Consider the following 23,887-nt stretch of genomic DNA (forward strand, 5'->3'; position numbering starts at 1 on the left):
GCAACAGAGTAAGAGACTTGCTATTCAAAGTTAATGGGATTATATTCCAGTCTGTGTGGCTCTGACATGTCTATAAACAGGGTTTTGCTGAGGGAAAAACTTTTTTGCAATCCATATTTCTACATTCAGGAAGTGTGGTTAATCTATTTAGGCACATTTTCATCACTCACTCTAGCCCCCATGATTATTCAAATAGTTCTGCTGAATTTAAGTTTAGGGGAAAACAAAAAGGCATGTGTCTTGCACCATAAATAAACCAAAACACAATAGTTTTTACTGAAATTGAGGCACAAATTCCAAGCCAGAAAGTAAAATGACACTATAGGCATCCCTTCTGGCCAGTTTAACATAACAACATTCAATGTATTATCATGAGTTTACTTTTCAGGGGCCGAGCTGTAGGCAATTGTTTGAAAGGGATGATAGACTTGGTTAACTTGAATGGGAGGAGGAGAAGTGAAGGGCAAAGGGCAAAATCTTACATGAGTTTCCTCTGTCTCTGATGCCTAATAAAATTGTGAAAGGGCTGAAATTGAATGGCAGGGATGGGGTCACTGAGAGACACAATAGTAAGAGAGGAAATCTAATCAGCTTGGAGATGCTAATTTTATGGAGCACCAATTAAGGAGAGTTTTTTATGACACTTTTTTGAGAAAACAAAACAGCAAAGCTGTCCCTTCCTGGTTGGGGGCCTCTGGTTCAGTGGCCCTCTGCTCTGATGAAATGCCCCGCCCCCCCACCCCCTTCCCCTTGTCTTTGCCTCAGCTTCAGCAGCATTGAGGCCAGGCTCTAATGGGATGGCACCTCCTTTATGCCTGCCCTTGCTCACATTGGGGAAATGAGGCAGTGTCTGTTTGTTGTTCTGGAAGGCTGTGCGTCCCGTTTATCACTGTCAAAGCACAGAAACACACAGAAAGACTAGGATGGGGGGGGTACTGCTGTCCAATCTGTCCCGCTTTGGGCTTTGCGACCATGGGCCCCACGTGGCGAATACCCCACCCTGAACCCATACATCTCCATCTCTGCCTTTCGGGCACCGACAGCCTTTGTGTCGGCTCACTCCGGCTGCCAAGATAAGCGTCTGCGCTGGTAACGGGGGCCCGGGTAGAGCTCCTAACTAGACAATGACGCAAGATCCAAGACAGCCAATGTTTAACCAGTGAGCAGCCCACTCACGCCCCTGACTGGCCCCATAGCCCCCTGTGCCTTTGTGGGCTCGGGGTTAATCTTTTAAAGGCCGGAGCAGGGGCGCACCCCCATCCTGCCCACTCTCCCCCAAATAAACTGCCACACAGTCACTAGAGCTGTACTTTTACGGGACCTTTTGTTTAAATGCTGCGTACTCTAACTGTCTACAGTGATTCATTACTCTCAGATCCTTACATCTTTTTTTTAGGAATTAATACATCATGAATAAAGGATTTCTTGGATAATTTAGTAAAGTGAAAAATTAAAAGGACGCGTTCTGCTCTCAGTGCTACAGTAGTGCTTGTTAAACATAAATAAAGACATTCCTTAATGGTAACTGAAAACTAAAGATTTACTACATAATAGGTTATGAAACAGAATGTGAGACAGAATCCCAACCAGCCACAGGTGGATCATTGTTTAATACCCTGAAGTTCCCTTTTTCTCTTCTTCTTTCCTCCAATTTCCATCTTCATGCACATGGGAGAAATGCGCCGCTTGGTTTTCTCTTTTATCTGTTCTTCTCTGTATCGAGTATTTACGACACTCGTAAACATGTGTTGATATTTAATGCTGGACTCAGCAGGGCAGGGTCTGTTGGGCCAAACTTAGATGCCTGTGCCTTTCCGAGACAGGAAAAGTGAGACAAAGAATGATATCAATAACAAAGGTGCTATAAACCTACACTCAGCCCTCATGCCACTGAAAGGCCAAACAACCATATGACAACGGCCTGGGGTGGCATCTGAGAAAAAGGGTTGTTGTTCTTTCTGAGAGAAATCTCAGAGTGTAGGCTACTTTCCCTTTCACAAAATAGTGGCTTGCTGTCTCTTTTTATGACAAGCCGGTTATATTTAAGTCTACATATCACAATGTGCTGATGGGAACTGCTAATGAGTGCTGCTGCTGAGTTTACGTTTGTACTAGTATCAAAGGTGTCAGAACGCATTCAGATGTTAGGGTGTTCTGTAAAGGGATGAAGGAAAATCATCTTATGTTTACTAGTTAGATAGATGATAATCTAATATTTTAATATATAATTAACTGGCTATTAATTGTGTTTCTATTGCATTTATTTGTAGAATTTTTAAGAAATTGATTTTGTTAATTGATTTCGTTTTATTTTAAATACTGTTCTGTATCTAATGCACTTTTTTGCCTTATTTATTTTATTTATTTGTCATTTTTCAGGGATAATGCAAAAAAAACCAGGTTACAAAACATGATACAGATGTGTTGCAAAAAGGATTTGGTCAAGGTTAGTTTGCACCCCCTGTCCCTGTTAAGGCTTTTAAAAGGTCATAACATATTGTCATTACCAAGAGTACAGTTAAATTGAAAACATAATAAATATTGACATTCTTGTACATGTGACATGTTCTTATAAAATTACAATATTAACATGATTTACAAATCCCTTTGACTAATCTCTGCATTTAAAAGCTGCTATACAAATACACTTGCCTTGCCTTACATTCCAGTTCCTATTTTATTTGGGCAGAGCCATCGATAACACAGATGAAAAGTGCCAATAAATTTAAATTGCCTGACATTTCATGCGGTGGAGTGATTGCAACACAAAAATGTCCAGACCGACATGATTTCATCAGATATGATATCTGAACCAGAATATAAAATAACTTTGCTTAATGACATCAGTGTGACACCGATCTTCTACAATGACCAAAGGTTAAGAACACTGTCCCCCTTTTTCCCTCCGCTAGTTAAACAACAGGAGGTCTATAAGTTACAGGGTCATGTCAGCAAAGCAGAGAAGAACAACACGGCCACTCTGAGTCACATTTGAGCTTCAAATTGTGTGTGTGTTTGTGTGTTTCCTTCATCCGTCAGTCCTACGGGACACAATCGTAGATCTACAGTAGGCGCTGCCTATGTTATAGCCATGTTGGCCACTGGATGATAATGTGTCACAGGAGCGGATCTCCTCATCAGTATTCAGATCCAGCCATATGTGAATTAAGGTTTAATGTGCGTCCATAATCGCCCACCTGAGCCCCTGACTCATGGACTGTGTGTGTGTGTGTGTGTGTGTGGGGGGGGGTTGCATGCCATGAAAAAAAGAAAGAATGAAGAAGGCAGGTGGTAAAGAGACCAGAAGAGCAAGATAAGATAAAAATGACCGACTGAAGGGATATGGTAGAATTTGAAGTGGATTTTTGCCACACCTATGTGCAGCACCCCAATTAGTAGACAAAGATACAAAAATGATTTCGTAAAACTGAATATTACAGCAATAAACCCTACTTTCACAGTTTTTTCTAATGTGCAGACAAGGCGTGTGCCCATTGAGCTAAATTGCAGTTATTCATTTCACTACATCAAGCTAAAAGCCAAAGAAGTCAATTGTGTGTCACTAACTAGTCTGATGCCTTCAAAAGACATTACTAAAAAAACAGACACGCTTGATTCAATGGGCCTGCAGCGACTGTATAGAAACTGAACATGTGGGCGCACAGACACTCTTCACTGACCATTGATCAGCTTGTCAATCACAGGCCAATGAGGATAGCCAGTGGCCACCAACACTCAGGTTATTGTGCACGGTGACCCCAGGGTCAGCGGTAAGTAGCTAAGGACTGAGCGCCACACAAAAGGACAGCATCATGTACCATCCACATACAGTGGCGTTGCCGCCGGCACCCTTATGAATAGACACATGGCAGGCCTATCCACAGATGGGACAGAGACAAGGGGGGGGGATGTATGTGTGCGTGTGTTGCCGTGGTGAAGGAGCACATGTGGAGGAAACAGACTGAAACAATGGTGCTGATGAAAGGCAGGAGTCGTGCCTGGGCTTTGGAGAGGGAGATTATTGGGCGAGCAGGTCCCCTTGTTTTATCAGGCTGGATAACACAGAGACAAGGGGGATGGAGGAGGCAGGAAGGGGGGGCAGAAGTCTGCAGAACCCCGACACAAAGCCACCCCCATGCATCAGTGAGTGGCCAACTGTTCAAAAGTGTGACCAGCACAATGCTGAACAGATACACTTTGTGTGTGTGTGTGTTGTTGTTTTTGTTGTGTATAAGTGTGTGCATCTGTATAGGCTTGTGTGCGTGATCTTGTTTGATTGATTAGGATTTGCCAAGTAACTGTTTTAATCATTTTTCTAATTTACCACAAATATCCAGACTTATACCCGTATCCCCTATGTGTATAATTACCCTTTCTTGTAATTAACTAAATCCATATAACTCTACCTTTGATTTATTTAACTTGTGAGATAGCATCAGATGAAAGGGACAGTTCATCCAAATGACCAAAAATAAACAAAATATTTTCTTAGTTTCTTCTAGTTGTATCTATCCATGCAGAGGGCTTTGGTGTCATTCGTCCTACTTTTGACAGTCTGTCTTGATTAGTGGTGGAATATAACTAAGTACAGTAACTCAAGTACTGTACTTAAGTAAAAATTTGAGGTACCTGTAAGTCACTTGAGTGTTTTCTTTTCATGCCACTCTCTACTTCACTACATTTCAGAGAGAAAGATTGTACTTTTTATTCCACTATATTCTTCTGACAGCTTTAGTTACTATTTAGTTATCAAATTAGGATTTTTGCACACAAAACACATGTAGTTTAATAAGATGGTCTATTATAAATTAAACATCCCAACAATATAAAGGCCTACAAGTACAGCTGGGTGATTAGCCGATTACACAGGACTGTTTGTTTCCAGTTTCTAAAAGGTGAGAATTTTTCAGTAATGAGTACATGAACTTTTAATACTTAAGTACATAAGTACATTTTCCTGATGATACTTACATACTTTTACTTAAGTAACATTTTCAACGCAGGACTTTTACTTGTAACAGAGTATTTTTTTCTGTGCGGTATTAGTACTTTTACTTACGTATAGGATCTGAATACTTCTTCCACTACTGGTCTTGACGCCAGATAAACCATGTTTCATTGGTGCTCTCTACTCTAAAAAAAATGCATTCAAAAGTTTAGCAGCCACGAATCTTTCTAGAAACTTTGCCCCCATTACGCTGGATATCTCCCAGACCTATCTTTAAGTCATGTAAATATTATATCGCTCACGGCTCCACCGCACGGCTGCCTAGCTGGCTGAATGATGAGGAGACGGGGGCTGTAGTGTAACTGGATGGACCGGGCTTTATTACCCTAGAACACAGGTTAATAACATGGTTGGAAGAGGGCCCAAAACAACAAAAAGGCTGCTGGCCCCTTTATGAACCTGACCAATCAGCTGAAATAGGGCAACATGTTTCTCCATTGAAAACCCCAAGAGTCTCTCCCATATTAGTCCTGCAGGGTCGCTACAATATCATAAATAATAGTCTCTGATGAGACATGTTCTCAGGACTGTCCACACAACACCATTTCCGGAATGAAATGCTGCTGTTGATTTTAAAAGTCAGATTAAATGCTGTCAGTACCACAAAATGAAATTATTTTTATCTTCATTGTATTGGTGAGGAGGCAGGAATTTCAGAGACAGATACCTTAACAAAAACAATGTGCATGAATGTAAATGTTTCTAATGTTTTGGGGGAATCAACCCTTTAAAGAAGCAAGTTCTTGGATGCTGAATGTAAAAGGATTTCAAATCATCACATGCACGTTGCAGTAGGTTGATATATATTTCTATATTTACCAGACCACATATGTGTGTGGCTGTGTCCAAAATCTCTCCCTAATTACTTTATTTTGCACTAATAACTGTACAATTTCATTGTGTCCAAATCCGAAAAAGTGTTTAACTGTATCCACTATGTAGCAGTAGCACCCTATAAAATATCCCCAATTTAATGAAAAAAATTGTGTCCACCGCATGTACACTACTTTATGCAATGCACTGAATTTTGTAGGTGATTATGACCATTGAGTAAACTTTTGTGTGTCCATTATAGTTAATGACGGCACAAGGGATTGATTTTGGATGATTACAGGACGATGTTAAATTGTAAATGCTTATGTGATGTTTTAGTACAAAAAAAAAATAAAAAAAGAGGCATAAAGTAATCTGATCAATGTGATGTCTACAGATTAACTTTAGCCACAATCAGCTGCTGGTCATACCAAACCAAATAAGGTTCTAGCAGTAGTAGTAGTAGTAGTAGTAGAGTAGTAGGATGCATTTTGATGGGAGCATGTTATTGCTTCTTTAAGAAGTTGCTTAGATTCCCTTTAACATGTGAGTCCTTCTCATTTAGTAGTGACAGTCTTCAGGAGGCTACCATCATTTGGGTCCTGGCAACCTGAAGGCCAACATCTGGACCTGGGCCCTACACCTCCTGATGGCGGTCTGCTCAGCAACCGGTTCTGCTCTTTCCCCTTTCACTCTCTCCCCCTCATGCCTGTCTATCCTCCCTCGGTGTCCCCCCGGGGGTAATTGTGGGGTAATTTATGAAGTTCCAGCAGCATGGAGCAGGCCAGTGTATGGGACAGCCTGCTGACCGAGCCCCATTCAGCTCCAGAGGAGAAGGCCTGGACTCCTTTCATTCTACCCCTAATCAGCATCTCTCCCTGGGCCTGTATCCCCCACCTGACTCCCCTCGCCCTGCAGCCCTCCACAGCATGCTACCCTCCGTGGCCGCTTAAAGATGAAGGGGAAAGTTATTGGACTCTTTAGTGACTCATAAACATCCTAGGGGATTTTCATAGTGCCTTTGTGTCTTTTTGTTGTGCCCGAGATAATGCAATTGTTTCAGGCAGTGTAAATGAATAAATCACCGAGAAGTTTGTCCCAGTGAGAGATAACAAAGGGCAGCACTCCCTGTTCTCAGAAACACTTGTCGGCCTGTTCAGACACTTTGTGAAACAATTTTATATCTCTCTCCCCAGACTTTGGTACTCTGAGGGAAATGTTTAGATCCATCGATAAAGCAGACCAAACCCCTTCCATATATCTTCATCACTTTTCCTGCTATGTGATCTTGATCCAAGATCCTTGATATCCAAGCAACATTACGAAAAATGGTGGTAAACAAAGGCTGCTGTGCGTCCTCAATGGAGTCTCCTCATGACCACATGCCCAGATTAAAGCCCAGTGTGTGTGTGTGTGTGTATGTGTGTGTGTGTGTGTGTGTGTGTGTGTATGTACAGAAGATCTAGCTACTGATCCTGTTAAACAATGACCAGCAGAGAGAGAAGGAAGCTTTACGGTACACAGCACAAGTTTGTTCTTGAGCTTAGCACTTTATTGAGCCATGATAGGTCCTAATCTAGCCTGATCCTCTGCTGCTACAAGCATATGCCTGTGATAATGCCCTCATTTTCTGGTCACCTGAGCACTTTCATTGGAGTGCACCCAGTGAGGCCGCCGAAAGGGGGTCTCTAAAGCCTAAAAAAACTCTTGAATTTGATGAAGGGTCCTGAAAGGTTGCATCCAGAGAAGAAAGTCAAACACTGTGATGCAGGGTTAAAAATTGAAGGATTATGTGGATACATGGAGGGTGGCTACACTTTCATTTGTAGAATACAAGGCTCAGTGCCTCTCTGTGTGGCCTGTTGCCTCTGTAAACACATGAATAAGAAAAAGAATGAACAGGAGAATGGAATTAATCTGGCTCATGCATATAGTAATGGAGTAGGAGAAGGACTGATTACACTCCTTTTATTCAGCTATATCCCCTAACAATGATCCATATATATGTTTCTACTGATTGTACTTTTACTAATACACAATGCTCTTAGCTGTTTCTTACTTGTGTTCTGTATCCCAATTGTTCATATCAGTTACAATATCACTAATCTAACTTCATGCACAGTTAAGTAGCAGCCTTGGCACATTGTTTTCTGAATGTGTAGATATTTTATTAGACCATTAAAGAAATTATTGATAATTTTCTTCTCTTTGGAGTATGGTGATCACAATGAAAGCTGTGGCACAGAACCAGCAGTTAAAACCTCTGAAAGACTGGGAAAGAATTAAATCTGGAGCATTCTGACCAACGTAGTTAATTAGGACTTGACCCAATTAGCAGAGGACGGTCCAGCAGCCATTTTGGCTCTGAGCCTAACGATGGGAAAATCCATATGCTCCAAATAAACGGCCCATGTTGGCTATCAAAGTTCTCAAATTATAATATCACTGAATGTTGGCTGAGCCAAAGCACCCTGCAGGGCCCCCTGATGGAGCTGTGGTCGGGGGTCCTACGGGCCAAGTCGATTCCCACTTCTAACTTTCTTTGGGTGTCAGTTAGTGTTTGAGAAGGATTTTTTACTTTGAGAACACATACAGTGAGTGTGAGCTCCAATGCGAGTCCATAAAAATACTCAAGCCCCCACATTTATAATTTTTGTCATACATTCATGACAAATCATACATTTGGGGTTTTGTGCACAATGTAAGAACTTCATTCACATACATGTAAAGAAAATAATTTTAGTAATCTGTCATTACAGATTTCATGCAACACAAAGGGTGCCCTGTACTGATGTGTATTTTAATGTGTAGGAAAAGCGTTGAGAGAACATTGGATATTAGAAAGTACTATTAGATGCAAATCATCTAATAATCATCATTTCATGAATCATCTAATATTCCAATTCCATTACATATATGGGAATTGAGAAGATATGTGGAAAAAGACTGGGAGAGATTAAGAGAAATTCCTCCTTGTGAGGCATTCTGTATTTTTTTTATTGGACAATTCAAGCCCAATAATCAAATTTACTCCACAGTTTCTAGAGCAATCATGAAGCTGCACAAAGACGCCCACCGCTAGAGGAGAATGTATACTGCTGTTGTGTAGATAAGTATATAAACTACAAACTAGCATGTCCTACAAAGAGGAGAAAAGCAAATAGTTTCTTTAATGACCCAACAGGTGATGGAAACCTAACACGTTATCACGGAACTAAAATGTTTCTTCCATTCGGAATGAATAAAACCTTGTAAAATCACTCTAGGTTAGAATGAATTAATCCAGTTTTTTTTGCATATTTTTGCCACCACGGATGGTGTAGTCTTTCATTGCCAGACCTACAACCACAGTGCAGTGAAGGAGATTCTGGCGAGTCCACGCAGTATTCCAGGATGTTAATGCCATTTCTTTAAACAAATCACAATCTTCTTTGGCAGCCTCTGCAGAATAGCCTCTGGAAGGAACTTTTTTTGGTGGAACATGTGTACATTCAAAGGTTGTTTTAGTCGTACAACAGGAAACTCAAATTGGACAGATAGTCTAGCTAGCTGTCTGGATTTACCCTGCAAAGATCTGAGGAGCAGTTAACCATAACTTATAAATCCACCGGAGTTTAAAATGTCAACACTAAGACAGCCCAAGGCAACGGATTGAACTAAATCAACAATGGAGCAATCCCTGAAGTGGAATAAGGTGAATATAGACTACGGATGGTGTAACACTTTATTGTATTACCTACACAAACCGCTGGCCCTCTAACACTGCCTCACTGGAGGTTTTGCTTACTTGGCGGAAGGAAGTAGGATATTTGTCTTAAAATCCAGGGCCTTTCCAGTGGAGTTTGCATGTTCTCCCTGTGTTAGTGTGGGTATGGTCCAGTGTCCACCCACCACCAAAAACATGTATGTTCAAATACATTTTCTTTTTACGTTCATCGTAGTGCTCCTGTCAGTTCCCAATGACACACAGACACTGGTAAAAAGACTGTATTTGGTCCCTGTGTGTTTGCGGCTGCCCACCGCTCCTGTGTCCGCCTATAGGATGGGTTTAATAAAGATAAAAAATGTCATTTCTCTGGGAATAACAATAAAGGCACCTTTAACAGATACATGCTGGACATTACACCTGATTTTGTTTTTCTGACAGCCGCTGTTTATGTCAATGTATGTATGAGATAAAAAAATTTAAAAAAAATACTTCAAGCAAGTGTGGAAAAAAAACTGAGAAAGTGCTAGTAGCTTTACGGTTGAATTAGGGTAAGACAAAGCCGTGCCCACTCTTTAGTATCTTTTTAACTACCTCCTCCCCATCTGAAGGACCCCCTTCCAGTGATGGTGATGTGATTTCACAGACTGTTTAAAGAGCCAAGTCAAATTTATCTGACCTCTTTTGTCCCAAGCTCCTGGTTGAATTGTACCTAGTCTGCCATTAACGCTGCTCTTTACATGTTTAAGCACCTCATATGGTGCTTCATACCTTTCCCCAAAGTGTCTCATGGATACCATATGTAAATAAGGCCTCGAAGGCATCATATATCTGATATGGAACAGGGCTATAACAATGTGGTCTGTTTCACTCTTTGGCGGATCTGGGATTCAGACTCACTTTTACTTCATTTTGCATGTCTGTAGAGGGTGAGTAAAGCCGTAAAATAGTGCAGCTTAAGAGAACATTAACCATGTCTACATTATTATAATAACAAGAAATAATCGGCCTGTTTGCTATATAGAACTTTAATCAAATTTTATGTTCACACATACATCGCACCACTATCTTTTATGAAAGTTTTGGCATAGTCCTAGTTACCTTATGGGAAGTTTAACACAACATGTGAACACACCTCTATTTTGGGTAATGTGTTGGGGGTTCATCAAGGTTGAGGGAGTTAAACGTGTGTGGGAAGGTGAAGTGGGGGCTGCAGGAAGGAGGTGTGAGAGAGAGGGGGTAAAAGTGTGTCCCTTCTGCAATTGGCTGTGGCTCTAAGTGTCTCATTATGCAGCTTTATTGTTCCTTTGTTATGCCAGCGGTATAAATACACCCCAGTGGCCCCAGAGGGTGACAGTTTAGACAGACCCACTCCTGTGGACAGGACTGATCATCAGAGTGAACAGAACAACTCGGAGAGAAGTGAGACTGTGGTGACACTACAGGGAACTGGAACAACTTGAAAGCAGAAAACTAGGAGGCATCTGTAGTATTTAAAATCAAGCTCCCAGCATTCAGGGTAGTATTTTTGGACGATTGTTTTGATCTGTGTCTCTCTTTAACCTGCTTAAACTGAGATGGATTCCGACTCTGGCTCCACCTGCAGCCGCTCCTTATCCCCAGACCTGGTGGTGGACGACTCTCCCGGGAGCTTCTTCTCCAACAAGATGTTCCGACAATACTGCCAAGAAAACAGAGCAGAGAGTGAGGCCGGCCAGGGCAGGATGGAGCTCTGCAGTGGGGGCGGTAAGGCCAAGACCAGGTCTGAGCTCAGCAACAATGAGGTGCAAGACCTAAGACTAAAGGTCAACAGCCGGGAGAGGAAAAGGATGCATGATTTGAACCAGGCGATGGACAGCCTGAGAGAGGTTATGCCATATGCTCATGGACCTTCAGTCCGTAAGCTGTCAAAAATCTCCACTTTGTTGTTGGCTCGCAACTACATCCTCATGCTGTCGAGCTCCTTGGATGAGATGAAGAAGTTGGTGGGGGATGTTTATGGAGGCAGTGCTGCCATCCAGAGCCGCACGGCTCCTTCCCACCTCCCTCTGCATCCTCTGGCCCAGTCTATGCACTCTCTGGTGGCCAGCACTCCTTCAGCTCTCCAGCATCACTCACCTTCTTCAGCCGCAGCCCTGCACTCCCCTCCATCCGCCAGCTTCCTGGGTTTTCACGCTCCAGTCCAGGGCCTTCTGAAGGACCCCCTCCACCTGGCAAGCTCTTACAGGCACTTCCCTGGCATGCCCTGCCCCTGCTCACTCTGCCAACCTTTGCCCACCACTACCTCCACATTACACAGCCTGGCTATGACCAAGTGAAGAGGAGACTCTTAAAAAACTGACCTCTACTGTTTGGATCATTGCAATGAACCAAGCAGCTCACAGAAGATTGTTAAAGGAACTGCTAAAATAATGGCTGGTGCCAGAGCTTGTACATACTGTATATGTATATATATATATATCTATCTTCTGCCATGCAAACTGCTGCTATTTTTGATCAACTGTCTCTTCTGCATTGGTTATACAAAAAATGTATAATAATATTCTAAATACACGCAGGATTTTACCAGAGTAGCAAATATTGTAATTTATCTGATATTTGTGGTGATGAAACATTGTCAGAAATGGAACTGGTGTATCCTATTGTGCAGGATTTCTATTTTCCCTAAATTAAAATTTTGTCATAATAAAAACTCTTGCTTGCAATCTTCTTTTCATGAATATTTAAATTGATAATCTATTTCGCAGTTTTTGTATTTGTGGTATATCATCTTGAACTGAACAGAAGGGGTTTTGTTGTGGCTTTGGAAGGACAGCAAGGCAGTGTAAAAATAGATATCTAGGAAAGGGTGTCACTGGTTGCTAACCAGCTTTGGGCAGACTAACCTCTAAAGAGCTAAAGAGGGACAGAAGGACGGCGAGACAATACGACAGCACAGAGGCTGAATGTAGTGTTCTCGAGCCAGGGGACCATCCATCTTCACCTCAACAGGGAGTAGGAGATGAAAGGACAACACAGGCGCCAGGAAGGCGCGTCACTTTTGTTTGATGCAGGCGAGGGACATAGCCATGTCCTTAGCTCGAGGCCAACGATTTGTCTCTGTCTCATAAGAACATGGATATGGGAACACAAACGACAAATTTAAAGCATAAGACATGACCATTCTAAAAAGTTTTCAAGGCACACAGGATTAACTTCTTTAAATATGTCAATGGACATTCAACACACATTTGCAAACAAATATTGAATTTGTGTTAAAAAATCAAGTGCTAGCTGATTCATAACAATGATTAATCCACTAAACCACAAACTATTATACACACTGATTGCCATGAACATGATTTAGTTAAACAACATGACAATGGCCGGCCTTCACTTAGCAACAAATCAAGCGTGTAAAATACATGCTTATCCTCCCACGGCAGACAGATGAGTTAGAGATCAGGGGAGAAATGAAGAGATGTAATTCATTCTCACCCACCACCCTCCTACCCCACCTCCTCCTCCTAAGAGCCCTGAATAGGTTTGAACAATAGCCATGCGTGGGACACAAAGGCCGGGAGAGTCCAAGCTCTCGTGCCTGAGACACAGACCCCCTCAATTCAATCTACATTTCATCATGGTAACAAGCGCTGTCGTGCCAAAAGGCCTGACACCCTCACTGGCCACAAAGGCGGTTAGCTCTAATATATGAGGCTATTGACACTGAAAAGAGCCCCTGTCAGTACTCAGGGATTGTCAGCTGTGGGATGTCTCAGTGGGGGGAGGCAGCTGCCAGCCAAACCAAGCGACAGGGCTTCTGTCGTGGGGGCCTGTATTGCAGCGTCACCTGGTCCCTGGTCCCTTGACACAGAGACCCCGGGTCCTCCCACAAGGCCCCCCTTTTACTTGGGCACAGGTGGGAATGGGAAGCGGAACACGTTGTGGAGATTAGTGGGGATCGGACTCCCTTTGCTCTAGGTAGATAATTAGAGACACTGACTTGTGCAAAGCTGGTGTTTCCTGATGATCAGCAGCAGATGGTGTTGGCACCACGGTGTGGCATCAGCAGTCTAGAGCATGTGTTTGTATGTGTGTGATGTGTCTGGTGTGTAATGGATATGCTTCTTAAATCATACAATATGGACAGGTCCTCTGTGTGCCATTATGGTCAGCCTCTGCTGTCATCATGGTGCTCTTTAGCATACGCTAACCAGCAGTGGCAGCTCGGGTTTAAGTCATACTGTTGTGCACAATTACTCCTGAAAGTTAAACACAGTGATAGTGAAAAGGATAATTTTAGCAAGGGGGGAGGGAGTATTCACATCATTTATTTAAGTGAAAGAAGTAATACTACAATGTAAAAATTCAAGTTAATAGACCAGCATTCAAAATCCTACTCATGTTAAAGTGCAGAAGCATTATCAGCAAAGTGAACTTAAAGTAAAAAAAGTCAAAGTACTTATTTTGCCAAAGGATCCTTTTCATAGTGCCATATATGTTTAGCCTTGGTTTATTCATTTGTGACTAGCATTTTTGTTGTAGTTGGACTGGTTGGAGGTTGACTGTAAATCTACAACAGCTCCACTTCTGTTGATTATTGAAAGATTAAAGGTCCCATGGCAAGAAAATTTCACGGTCTAATTTCAGGTTTTTTAAAACATTAATATGAGTTTCCCCAGCCTGCCTATGGTCCCCCAGTGGCTAGAAATAGTGATAGGTGTAAACCGAGCCTTGGGTATCCTACTCTGCCTTTGAGAAAATGATGGGCCGATCTAGAATCTTGCCCCTTATAAGGTCATAAGGGGCAAGGTAACCTCCCCTTTCACTGCTTTGCCTGCCCAGAGAATTTTGCCCGCCCATGAGAAAGAGACGTCATGGCTTTCAAACGAGCAAATGGGCAGTTGGTCAAGGCCACACCCCTTTCAACCTGTTTTAATCAACTCTTTAGCTAAATGGTGTTATCTTGAAACAAGATAAAATAAGGCAGGCACTATGCAAACAAAGTTAATTAAAATCACTTGTACTGAAAACAGGTTGAAATATACAACTGTGGCAGATCACTAAAACCTTTTTATAAGAAAAAAGTACAATATCTGCCTCTAAAATATACTGTATATTGGGAAGTAGAAGTATGAAGTAGCATGCAATGGAAGGGCAAAAACCTTAAACTTTACATGTTTAAGTACAATACTTAAGTAAATGTAGTTAGCTATTTCATATTTACCACAATGGATGTAGGAGATTCAATAGATTCTTAAAGAGAGGAGAGTTACAGTTCATACACAACCGTACTGTAGTTTCTTCAAAAAGAACTGCACGTCAGATTAAATAATCTAAAATCTGAGATAAAATAGTACAAATTGAATCTACTTAATTGCTTATCAGCTGAAGAAGAAGAAGCAAAAATCAAAGACATAAAGATTTTACCAACAAAAGGTGTTGATGATACTACACATTTATCCTTTTGTGCATTAAAATGCAAACACCGATGTAGACAGATGGATAAGTTAACTGCTTCAGATACTGATCAATAGAGGAGTACTTGTCCCAACTTGGCTCAGGATAACCTGCACTGACAGAGTTAATTAGGGGACTGAAAGACCCAATTAAGAGGATTGAGGGGCTGGACACGGGAGACATATTGAGGAACATACGCACACATTGTGAAGCGTCTGGATAAGGGGGAACTTCAATTAAAGGAGAACACACTTCCAGAGGCTTGTTGCCTGTTCGTTTTCATTTTGTGCTTAGTAAAGCCAACAGCCCCCTTTTCACCCATAATACTAATGAGGGGAATGCACAGCTGCTGGGGGTCAACACGCATATGCAATATGGTGTGCACATAAGCTCACATGCACATCCACAGATGTACTGAGATCAGGAGATTGATGAGGGCCGGGATTCAGGTTGGAATTGCTCAACACTAATTAGCCAACATAAAGGCTCAAGAAGGAGCGGTTTGGTAAGGATTCATTTCCTTGGTTCTGTTTGGAGCGTATTGGTTAAATTGTTAGGCGCACTCATGGAAGCATTGTGCTGCAGTTTTCCTCTTTTGTTTTGATGCACTTCCGCCAACTGTGAGATGTTAACTCTAACCTGCATTTACTTACATGATAATGACTTTTCAAAGAGTTCTCCTTGTGCCTACACAGGGTGAAGTTTTGTTCATTTTACAATGTTTTCAATCTAGACAGATCTGTTTCTGTTGGGTCTGGTATAGATATGCAGAAAATCTTCTGACCTTATAACAGTTTGAAGTCAGATGCAAAGGCTGGTCAGCTCTTGTTTCTAACAATACATAAACACAACAGAGCAGGGGTCTTCAATGTTTTTTTAAGCCAAGGACCCCTTAACTGGAAGAGAGACGGAGCAGGGACCCCCTACTACATATATTGTATAAAATGAAGTTTTAAACTTGGCCCACAATGAGGTGCAGGATGGCCTAAAGCCTTCATACATATACAGTTTTTGCATTGAATACTAAGCTTTTCAAATAGCGTAATAATTGTTGGAAGGATTTTATAATCATGTTTTAACGTTAACTGTAGCACAGTGAATCCATAGGATAAACTCTGTATGTGGATGGCCTTAGTGACTCTCTTACCTATAGGCCAAGATTTGTTTGCTAATATTATGTTGGATTCCTGTTAAGAATTTAAAAAATAAAAATACTTTCGAAAATAATAATTTGACTCTGAGGACCCCCTAGAGGCCCTGGACCCTCTGTTGAAGATCCCTGAACAACTGAAAGTCCTCTCATTCTTTTAGTAAGTCCATGGGGCCAGTTGTTCAAAGGTAAGCTAATTGGATGTTGGTTATCGGATTGGATCAAATCTTAAATAAAATAAATTGTTCAAAAGGGAAAGAAGGAATCTGAAATCAGATTAGATCACGGAATCCAATCCTAGTTTTAATCTGGATCAAACCTTCAGTTTGTGTTGTTCAAAACTTGTCAGTAAGATTTGGATATCTTTGATCTAAAAAAACAGTATTATCCTGATCCCAACAGGGGGTAGGATTTCAAGGTGGATTCCTGCAAGAAAATGCAGTAAAACTTTAAAATTGGTTAAATAATACATTTGTATCATTTAGTGTATATACTTTTATTTATATTTTGCACTTGACTTGTGTAATTATTGCAACAGTGTTAAAGTAGATAAAGTACACATAGCCTACCAATTAAGGTATTCAGTATAGTAAAGTAAAAATAAAATACAAATAAAAATGATTGTGCCCCATGAAACAATCCCCAAACAGATTTCAATAACAAACAAAAATAATACTATTGGTCTTTTAGTCTTTTTTTCAAAGACGTTTCCAAATATCCAAAACGTATTTGTCAATGTATATTTGTTTTTCATTTGTTGTGGCTCTGATGGGGGGTCATAAAATAAATTATGAATGGAAGTGGATGTTTATGTTATTTTTTGGGTTTTTTTCTCAAAATAAGAAACAATTACAGTGACCCCATGCTGGCTCTTCTGTTCTATAGTAGCTGGTAGCCCACATTGTGATATGTTGTTCCATTTAGAGCACTGGGGTTCCGGATTTGGTATTCTTGAAAACTGTGTATCTGGATCAAGGTGATTCAGTCCAATGTTGCTTTGAAAAACCGGCATTAGAGTAAAATGGATTACCTGATCCTGAATAGCAAAAAGTGGGATTTCCAAATCCGGATCATTTTGATTCAAATTACATGTTTGGAACAACTGGCCGAAAGTGTTCCTTTGCAACTCAGTCTTTAGCGTTGCCGTCCAATTTGGTCCTCTGCAGCTACCATAGTTAGCTCAAATACTGCAAAGCATTTGCTGGTTACAAACTGTAAAAAATAATAATAATAATTTAAAACGGTGATTTCTCACCGTATATGTGATTATCTGTATATATCAGGAAGGAAGTCACATTGCATTACGTCAGTATTATTTTTTAAAGTCGTGTAACTGGGTAACTGAGTTCAGTAAATACTGATGATGTCATCGTCTGAAGATGGCTGAAGGGTGAGAGTGAACTCGCAAATTACTTTTTGTTTTAAAATGAACGGTCAGATAGCAGAGAGCACCGAAATCGTGTGCATATTGTGTTCATTAATGTGTTATGTTTCGTCTAAGATTTGTTATAGTTACTTTGTCTAAACGCTGTACTTTACAGCATACGGAATCAGTTCAGGAAGTGCATTTGTTTACCAAAACATAGCCTGGCTAGCGTTAGCATAGCCTGTTTATCTGTGGTGTGTAGAGCAGCTTAAATCACGCAATAACGGATAGTGGACTGTATATATCCTTAATTTTGGTAACTATCATTTTATTATATGCCTTACAAATGGCATGAATGGCTTTATTTTGATTAATTAGCTTGCATGGCAGCTGACGTTAGCTAACTCGTTTAGCCTGCCAGGCTGTGTATGTGTAAGTTAGCTAGCTAACGTTAGAGAGAGAGCTTGAGAAAGACAACAGCTGACAATCTGTCTTGCTGTATTGACAAAGCATGATAAGCATTTGATAAATGTACAAGGGTCGTGCAGTTTTGGCGTAATTTAAATATTTACTCTGCTTTTTTTTAAATGTAGCTAATTTCTAAATGTATGAATGTTTACAGAGAAGGCTGGTGGGGAGGCTGGCTTCAGCAGGGTTTCCAGGCCGTCAAAGATAAGGTAATCCACACTTTGGACATTAGTACTTCTTACTGTATCAGTAGTTGCTCAGCCTTTACAATGTTTGTCAGGTGTTGCACTGAGGAATATTTCAATGTCAACCGCTACTCTCCCTTCAATTTCATAAAATGTTTCAATAGATGCATAAAACGCCAGTTATGTTTTACTGAACATCACACGGTGTCCGCATATTTGTCATGAAAGGTCAGAGCCAAAACATATTCATACCCAGGCAACCTTATTATTACTGACTGTAAACGGCATTGGTCTGCTAAAGTCAACATAGGCTGTGTTTTCTCTTTCAAGTGACTTTAATTCCACAAAAGCTGGCCACACAGTTATACAGTTTAATGTTCAAAGCTGTTGTCCCCGTTGTGGTTGCATGATTTTGGAACCTTGACCTCTGTCAATGAAAACTGAATGCATAGCATTATTCAGGTAAAAGATACAAGTGAAATCTGTCCCAGCTATCTGTTAGCATGAGCAGACAATCAATAAAGGTATAGCTGTTCAATTCCCAGAATATCTCTTTTTGAATGAAAAAAAGGGTTTGATGTTCCTGGAGGAAAAATTCTAGAATAATTGTGAGACTGATTCATTCAGTGCTTGAAGGTTGTTGAACTACTGAAAGTGACTTAATTTTCAAAATGTACCATTCTGTTCTCTGTTATATTATTTGCCTTTACCCACTTTTACATTACATGAATATCCACATTACTGATGATTATTTATCAAAAAATATCATTGTGTGAGTATTTTGATAATAATCAACACTACCATATTGTCGCAATATCAATAGCGAAGTATTTTTTCCCCCTATCGCTCAGCACTAGTATGTCATGTTTTCTATATATTGTTGCTGTGAGCGCCATTTAACGCTATTTTTTGCGTAATTTGAATGTAATGTTTCCACGTACATACGCTCTCATCTGAAACAACAAGAGCTTGCTAATGGAGATGATAACGTATCTGGTTGTAGGGCTGGGCAATATATCTTACCAGACTGTTCTAGCTGTTCTATTTTTTTTTTTCATCACTTAGTCATTATATTCACATTACTGAAGATTATTTATCTTAAATCTAAGTGTGTACATATTTTGTCAAAGCATCAGTTGTCAACGCTACAGTATCGCCGCATATTGTGATCAAGGTATTTGGTTAAGAATATCGTGATATCTGATTTTCTCCATATTGCCCAGCCTTATCTGTATATTAATTATTTGACTCTCTTCTCTGCAGTCATCTGAGGCCTTAGAATTCATAAAGCGAGACCTGACAGAGTTCTCCACTGTGGTGCAACATGACACAACCTGCTCACTTGTGGCTACAGCAGCTGCTGTCAGAAACAAGCTTGCGGTAAGTTGCAGCCTTTACCTTGTTCGTTGTTTTTTTATCTAAGTATGTCTTGACAGTTAGGTGAAATGGCTGTTGAATGTGTGTTCAGTAGACCCTTGTCATACACATGTGCTCAGTATGATTTAAGTATTATTTGCTAAATCCAAATCTAACCTGTCTATTTATACTGATTCCCAGGTGGAAGGTTCCTCTGAGACCTCAGAAAAGGTAAAGAAGAGCCTTTCTAGTTTCTTAGGGGTGATAACGGACACGTTTGCACCACCCCCGGATAAAACCATCGACTGTGATGTAATCACATTGGTGGCAACGCCAACAGGAACTACAGAGATCTACGACAGTTCTAAGGTGGGCAATAGTTCTACATGTACATATAGTTGAAAAACAGACTTTGGAGTTACCTGTTAAGACAGGTTGTCTGTATCACAAAAAGGAGTTTGTAATTGAGAAAACAGCTGAACTAGGTATGATCTTTGCGCTGGTGTTTTTGTGAATGGAAAATTTAACTTTTGGTTGTTGATCTCCTTAAAAATAAAACAAAGTGTTGATTCATTCAGGATGTTTTGCCAAGGGAAGCTACTGGACTGTGAAAGTGAGCACATGATGTGCATGCTGAAACAGAGTAACTACAGCTAAGCATTTGTTTGCCCTGCAGGCACGTCTCTACAGTTTGCAAGCTGACCCTGCTACATACTGCAATGAGCCTGATGGTAAGACACATACATAGTGAAGTAGCACAAAGCCACCACCAGAATGTTTGAATTCGCCCACTGACAAAGAAATGATTAGTTTATCATTTTAATGGTAGATTTATTTGAACAGTGAGAGACAGAATAACAAAAAGCATGTCCAAAATGTTATAGATGGTTTGCATTTTAAATGAGGAAAATATGTATTTGACCTCTCAGCAAAACATGACTTAGTACTTGTGGCAAACCCCTTGTTGTCAACTTTTATGTCCTTTTGTGTTGCCGGGATTTGAATGCCAATGAGTAATAGAATTAATAGTCAGTGCTGAATAATTAGTTTACTGGATATTTGTGGTTTGTGTGCTGACCCACTGTCTAACAAAAAAAAAAAAGTAAGATGGCTGGGGTAAGACCTGCCTTCCTAATATTTGCTGATGATCTTTGGTATCTTTTGAATGTATTTTAATGAGAAGTTATTTTTGTCTAGGTCCCCCAGAGCAGTTTGACAACTGGTTGTCCAACTTCAGTTTGGAAGATAAGAAAGGAGAAATCTCAGAGCTTTTGGTCAACAGTCCCTCTATCCGAGCCCTTTACACCAAAATGGTACGTATTGATGCTTTTATTAACCCTTAATGTTACGCATGCCAGCATCCATTTTTGTTTTGAACTAATACATTGCATTACATTACATTTGTTTGGCAGACGCCTTTATCCAAACGACCTACAATAAGTGCTTTCATGTGCAAAAAGAACAAGATGTCACCATAATTGTAAGTGCAATAAACCAGATGAGGATGAGTTTTTTTTTTTTTATTCACAGGTGCCAGTGGCAGTTGCACATTCAGAATTCTGGCAAAGGTATTTCTACAGAGTCTTCCAGTTGGACCAGGTAATCATGTTATTTTATGTAGTGTATCCTAAAATGCAGACTATCCTCCAGATGTATTTCCCATAAACTCAGTTCAGTTCACCAAGGTGTTTTGGGTGCCACCTGCTGGCAAAAACATGCATGAAGTCCTGAGTCACTGCCGGTGGGTCTGCCTACTCTGCCTGTAAAAAGCACTGGTTATGTGTTACATAATCTTAGAGCACTTTAATTGATTTTTTTATTTAAATAATACAGAGACATGGTGGTATTGTGATTGTGAAGAAATATGAATCACAACTTTTTAGCTAAGAATTGATATCACAATTCTCTGCCATAATTCTTTTTGACCATGACAAAACAAATTGGCAGTACTAAACATAGATTTATTTTTTGGCACCTGTAGCACAGTGTGCATCACCACAAGCCTGTAAACATAGAGGCTTCGATGAAGAGAAGGGAGAGCATTGCAGCACTTGGGAGCGCTGTAAAATGTATTTTATACAGTGTATTTTTAGATAAAAGTAGAAAGTAATAGTGTTTGTGATGCAGTCGGCTCGTAAAATGAATTAAATTCAAAGTACTGGTAATTAAAAAGAATAAATAAATCCAAGTTATTTAAAAAACACTCTCTCTCTCTCTCTCTCTCTCTCTCTCTCTCTGTGTGAATGACACGGCACAACAAGGTGCTTACAAGGAGAAACAACGTAAACAGAATTTTAGCCGCCTTTACATCTTATGCAAGAAAAACAACATAAATGCATTACCCAAGGAAAGTTGCTAAAAAATGTAACGAGGAATCTATTTTTTTATTTTAATTTTAGGAGGAGGCAAGGAGAGTGGCATTGAAGCAAAGGGCAGAGCAGACTACACACACAGAGACCCTGGGCTGGGAGGAGGAGGAGGGTATGCTATTTTCAGTTTTACTTTTCAAATACACCGACTCCCCTGTAAAACCTGTTACTTACATTGCTTCTCTGGTGTTGGTGTTGTTGCTGCCAGATGACTTCCTCGGTGCCACGTCTTCATCTCACCTTAACTTCACACCCCCATTGGACTACAGCTCAACCCAGCTTTCCACGACCTCTACCGCTCCCAGAGGAACGCCTCTGCTGAGCCCCGTCCTGTCTCCCAGCGAGGAGCGTGACGCCACCCTCTCAGTCAGCAGCGACAGCGTCAGCCTGCCAACGCAGGTGGAAGTGCGGCCCGAGCCCGGAGCTACGGAGCTGGCCAAGAAACTGACAGAAGCTAGCTTGGGAGATGTTGCGGGCAAGACACAAGAAGAGCAGAGGCCTGGGAAGGGTAACTACAATCTATCAGCTGCCCGTGGAAAGAGTGACTTACCTCGTGAGGCTCAAGTGGAAGCTGTAACCCCACCAGAGGTCACTGTTGATGGGGCACCAGCGAGGGCTTCTGCCCCCCCCTCCAAACCAGAAGCAGCAAAGGAGGAGGGTCCGCAGGACCTGAGAGTGTTCGAGCTTAACTCCGACAGCGGGAAATCTACGCCCTCTAACAATGGCAAGAAAGGTACGATAACTTGAAGATGTTTTTAGTTGACAGTGACTGTTCCAGTTTGCGAGTATACATTCTAACAGGATTAGGTTTAGTGATGTGCTTTTGAGTTTTCTACTAAATAGGCTTGGAAGAAGCAGCAGAGTTGAGGTCCAAATTTGTCTTTCCGTCTCAAGGGTCCAGCACCGATGTGAGTGAGGACTGGGAGAAAGACTTCGACCTGGACATGACAGAAGAAGAAGTCCAAATGGCTCTCTCGAAAATAGAAGCTTCTGGAGAGGTTAGTGTTGTGACATTTACCAGAATGTCAAATTAAAATGTCAAACATTTATAAGGTTTTACTAACCCCTTTTTTTCCTTTCTGTTTTGTTTGTTTACCAGATGGACGAAGACTGGGAGAACTGGGACTGAGAGCCACTGCAACACAAACTCTGTCCCACCATTAAAGCTAGTTCTCGGCAGATGAACCATGCTTAACGTGTTTTAACTCTTTGTCCACACTGTCACCATGTCATGAATGTCAGTAGGGGATTTTCCGGCGGGTTTGGACCATATTGGTAAACCTGTTGAAAAGAGCAACAGGACGACCAAGGCAATAAGAATTACGCTGCTCTGTCAGTTTAGTGCAGATAGGCCGCCAGCGAGGGTAGTGACTCAGGTCTTGGCTATTTCTTTGAATAACTTCTGGCTTTAGAGAGCATATGACACTAGTCACTACCTTTTTCTTCTTCTTTTTTTTTTTTTTTTTTTTAAAGCTTAAGGACACGCAGTGACAAGTCAGAATGTGAAAGGTATCACCGCAGTAGGGGAGGGGCGGTTTCCCTTTTTCCTTTATGCTATTAAATACATTGCGTATGTTGCGAGTGCATTGCAAGTTGGGCAATGGCTCAGCTGCAGGCTGCAAAATGGCCATAATGCTGCTTGTCACCTTTCTAAATTTGCAAGTTGAGTGATGATGAGCGATTGATTTATGTCTACCTGTGCCCCATTCTTTCTTTATCTTTTATTATGCAAATTAATTTTCAAAATGAAGAAAGAAATTGGCCTTCGTTCATAGTGCACTTTTCATTTTGGATTCACTCCCAACTCTATGGATGATCAATGGCCTTGTAAAACACACAGTAGTGTGATAATGTTATCCAAATGTTTTGTTGTAAGTCAGTCTTCTGAAACACAACCAGCTAATGTGTCATTATTAGTTCTTTACCTTATCTCCGTCACATGTAATTCATTTGAATATATGAGCTTGTTGCAGGCTGTAACGGTCGCTTCTATGAGTCGTTTGACTTATTTGATTGGAGGGAATTAA

General features: G+C 40.9%; 2 protein-coding genes and 1 long non-coding RNA gene across 3 annotated transcripts; 2 read left to right on the top strand and 1 right to left on the bottom strand.

The window, feature by feature from the left end:
* Positions 1 to 1,373: 1,373 nt before the first annotated feature.
* Positions 1,374 to 4,707, bottom strand: LOC117935358. The gene is made up of 3 exons (XR_004654744.1): positions 4,553 to 4,707; positions 3,664 to 3,670; positions 1,374 to 1,385 (listed from the first exon to the last, which is right to left on the bottom strand). It is a non-coding gene; the product is annotated as an uncharacterized LOC117935358 (long non-coding RNA).
* Positions 4,708 to 10,896: 6,189 nt separating this feature from the next.
* Positions 10,897 to 12,219, top strand: olig4 (oligodendrocyte transcription factor 4). Its single transcript, XM_034858443.1, has one exon. It carries the CDS (start codon positions 11,105 to 11,107, stop codon positions 11,843 to 11,845), a length of 741 nt encoding a protein of 246 aa, XP_034714334.1. The 5' UTR covers positions 10,897 to 11,104; the 3' UTR covers positions 11,846 to 12,219.
* A 5,036-nt stretch (positions 12,220 to 17,255) lies between these two features.
* Positions 17,256 to 23,614, top strand: bsdc1 (BSD domain containing 1). Its single transcript, XM_034858546.1, has 11 exons — positions 17,256 to 17,506; positions 18,105 to 18,159; positions 19,399 to 19,515; positions 19,693 to 19,860; positions 20,168 to 20,222; positions 20,689 to 20,804; positions 21,022 to 21,090; positions 21,891 to 21,972; positions 22,069 to 22,593; positions 22,755 to 22,858; positions 22,960 to 23,614. The coding sequence occupies exons 1-11, from the start codon at positions 17,496 to 17,498 to the stop codon at positions 22,987 to 22,989; spliced, it is 1,332 nt and encodes a 443-aa protein (XP_034714437.1). The 5' UTR covers positions 17,256 to 17,495; the 3' UTR covers positions 22,990 to 23,614.
* The last annotated feature ends 273 nt before the right edge of the window (positions 23,615 to 23,887 follow it).

Source organism: Etheostoma cragini, chromosome 20, assembly GCF_013103735.1.
Source record: "Etheostoma cragini isolate CJK2018 chromosome 20, CSU_Ecrag_1.0, whole genome shotgun sequence".
NCBI lineage: Eukaryota > Metazoa > Chordata > Actinopteri > Perciformes > Percidae > Etheostoma > Etheostoma cragini.

Excerpts from the sequence above, each read along its gene's own strand:
- olig4 (XM_034858443.1), top strand. The coding sequence starts at position 11,105 with ATGGATTCCGACTCTGGCTCCACCTGCAGCCGCTCCTTATCCCCAGAC.
- bsdc1 (XM_034858546.1), top strand. Across the intron at positions 21,973-22,068 it reads GGGCTGGGAGGAGGAGGAGG|ATGACTTCCTCGGTGCCACG; the intron begins GTATGCTATTTT and ends TGTTGCTGCCAG. Across the intron at positions 22,594-22,754 it reads CTCTAACAATGGCAAGAAAG|GGTCCAGCACCGATGTGAGT; the intron begins GTACGATAACTT and ends TTCCGTCTCAAG.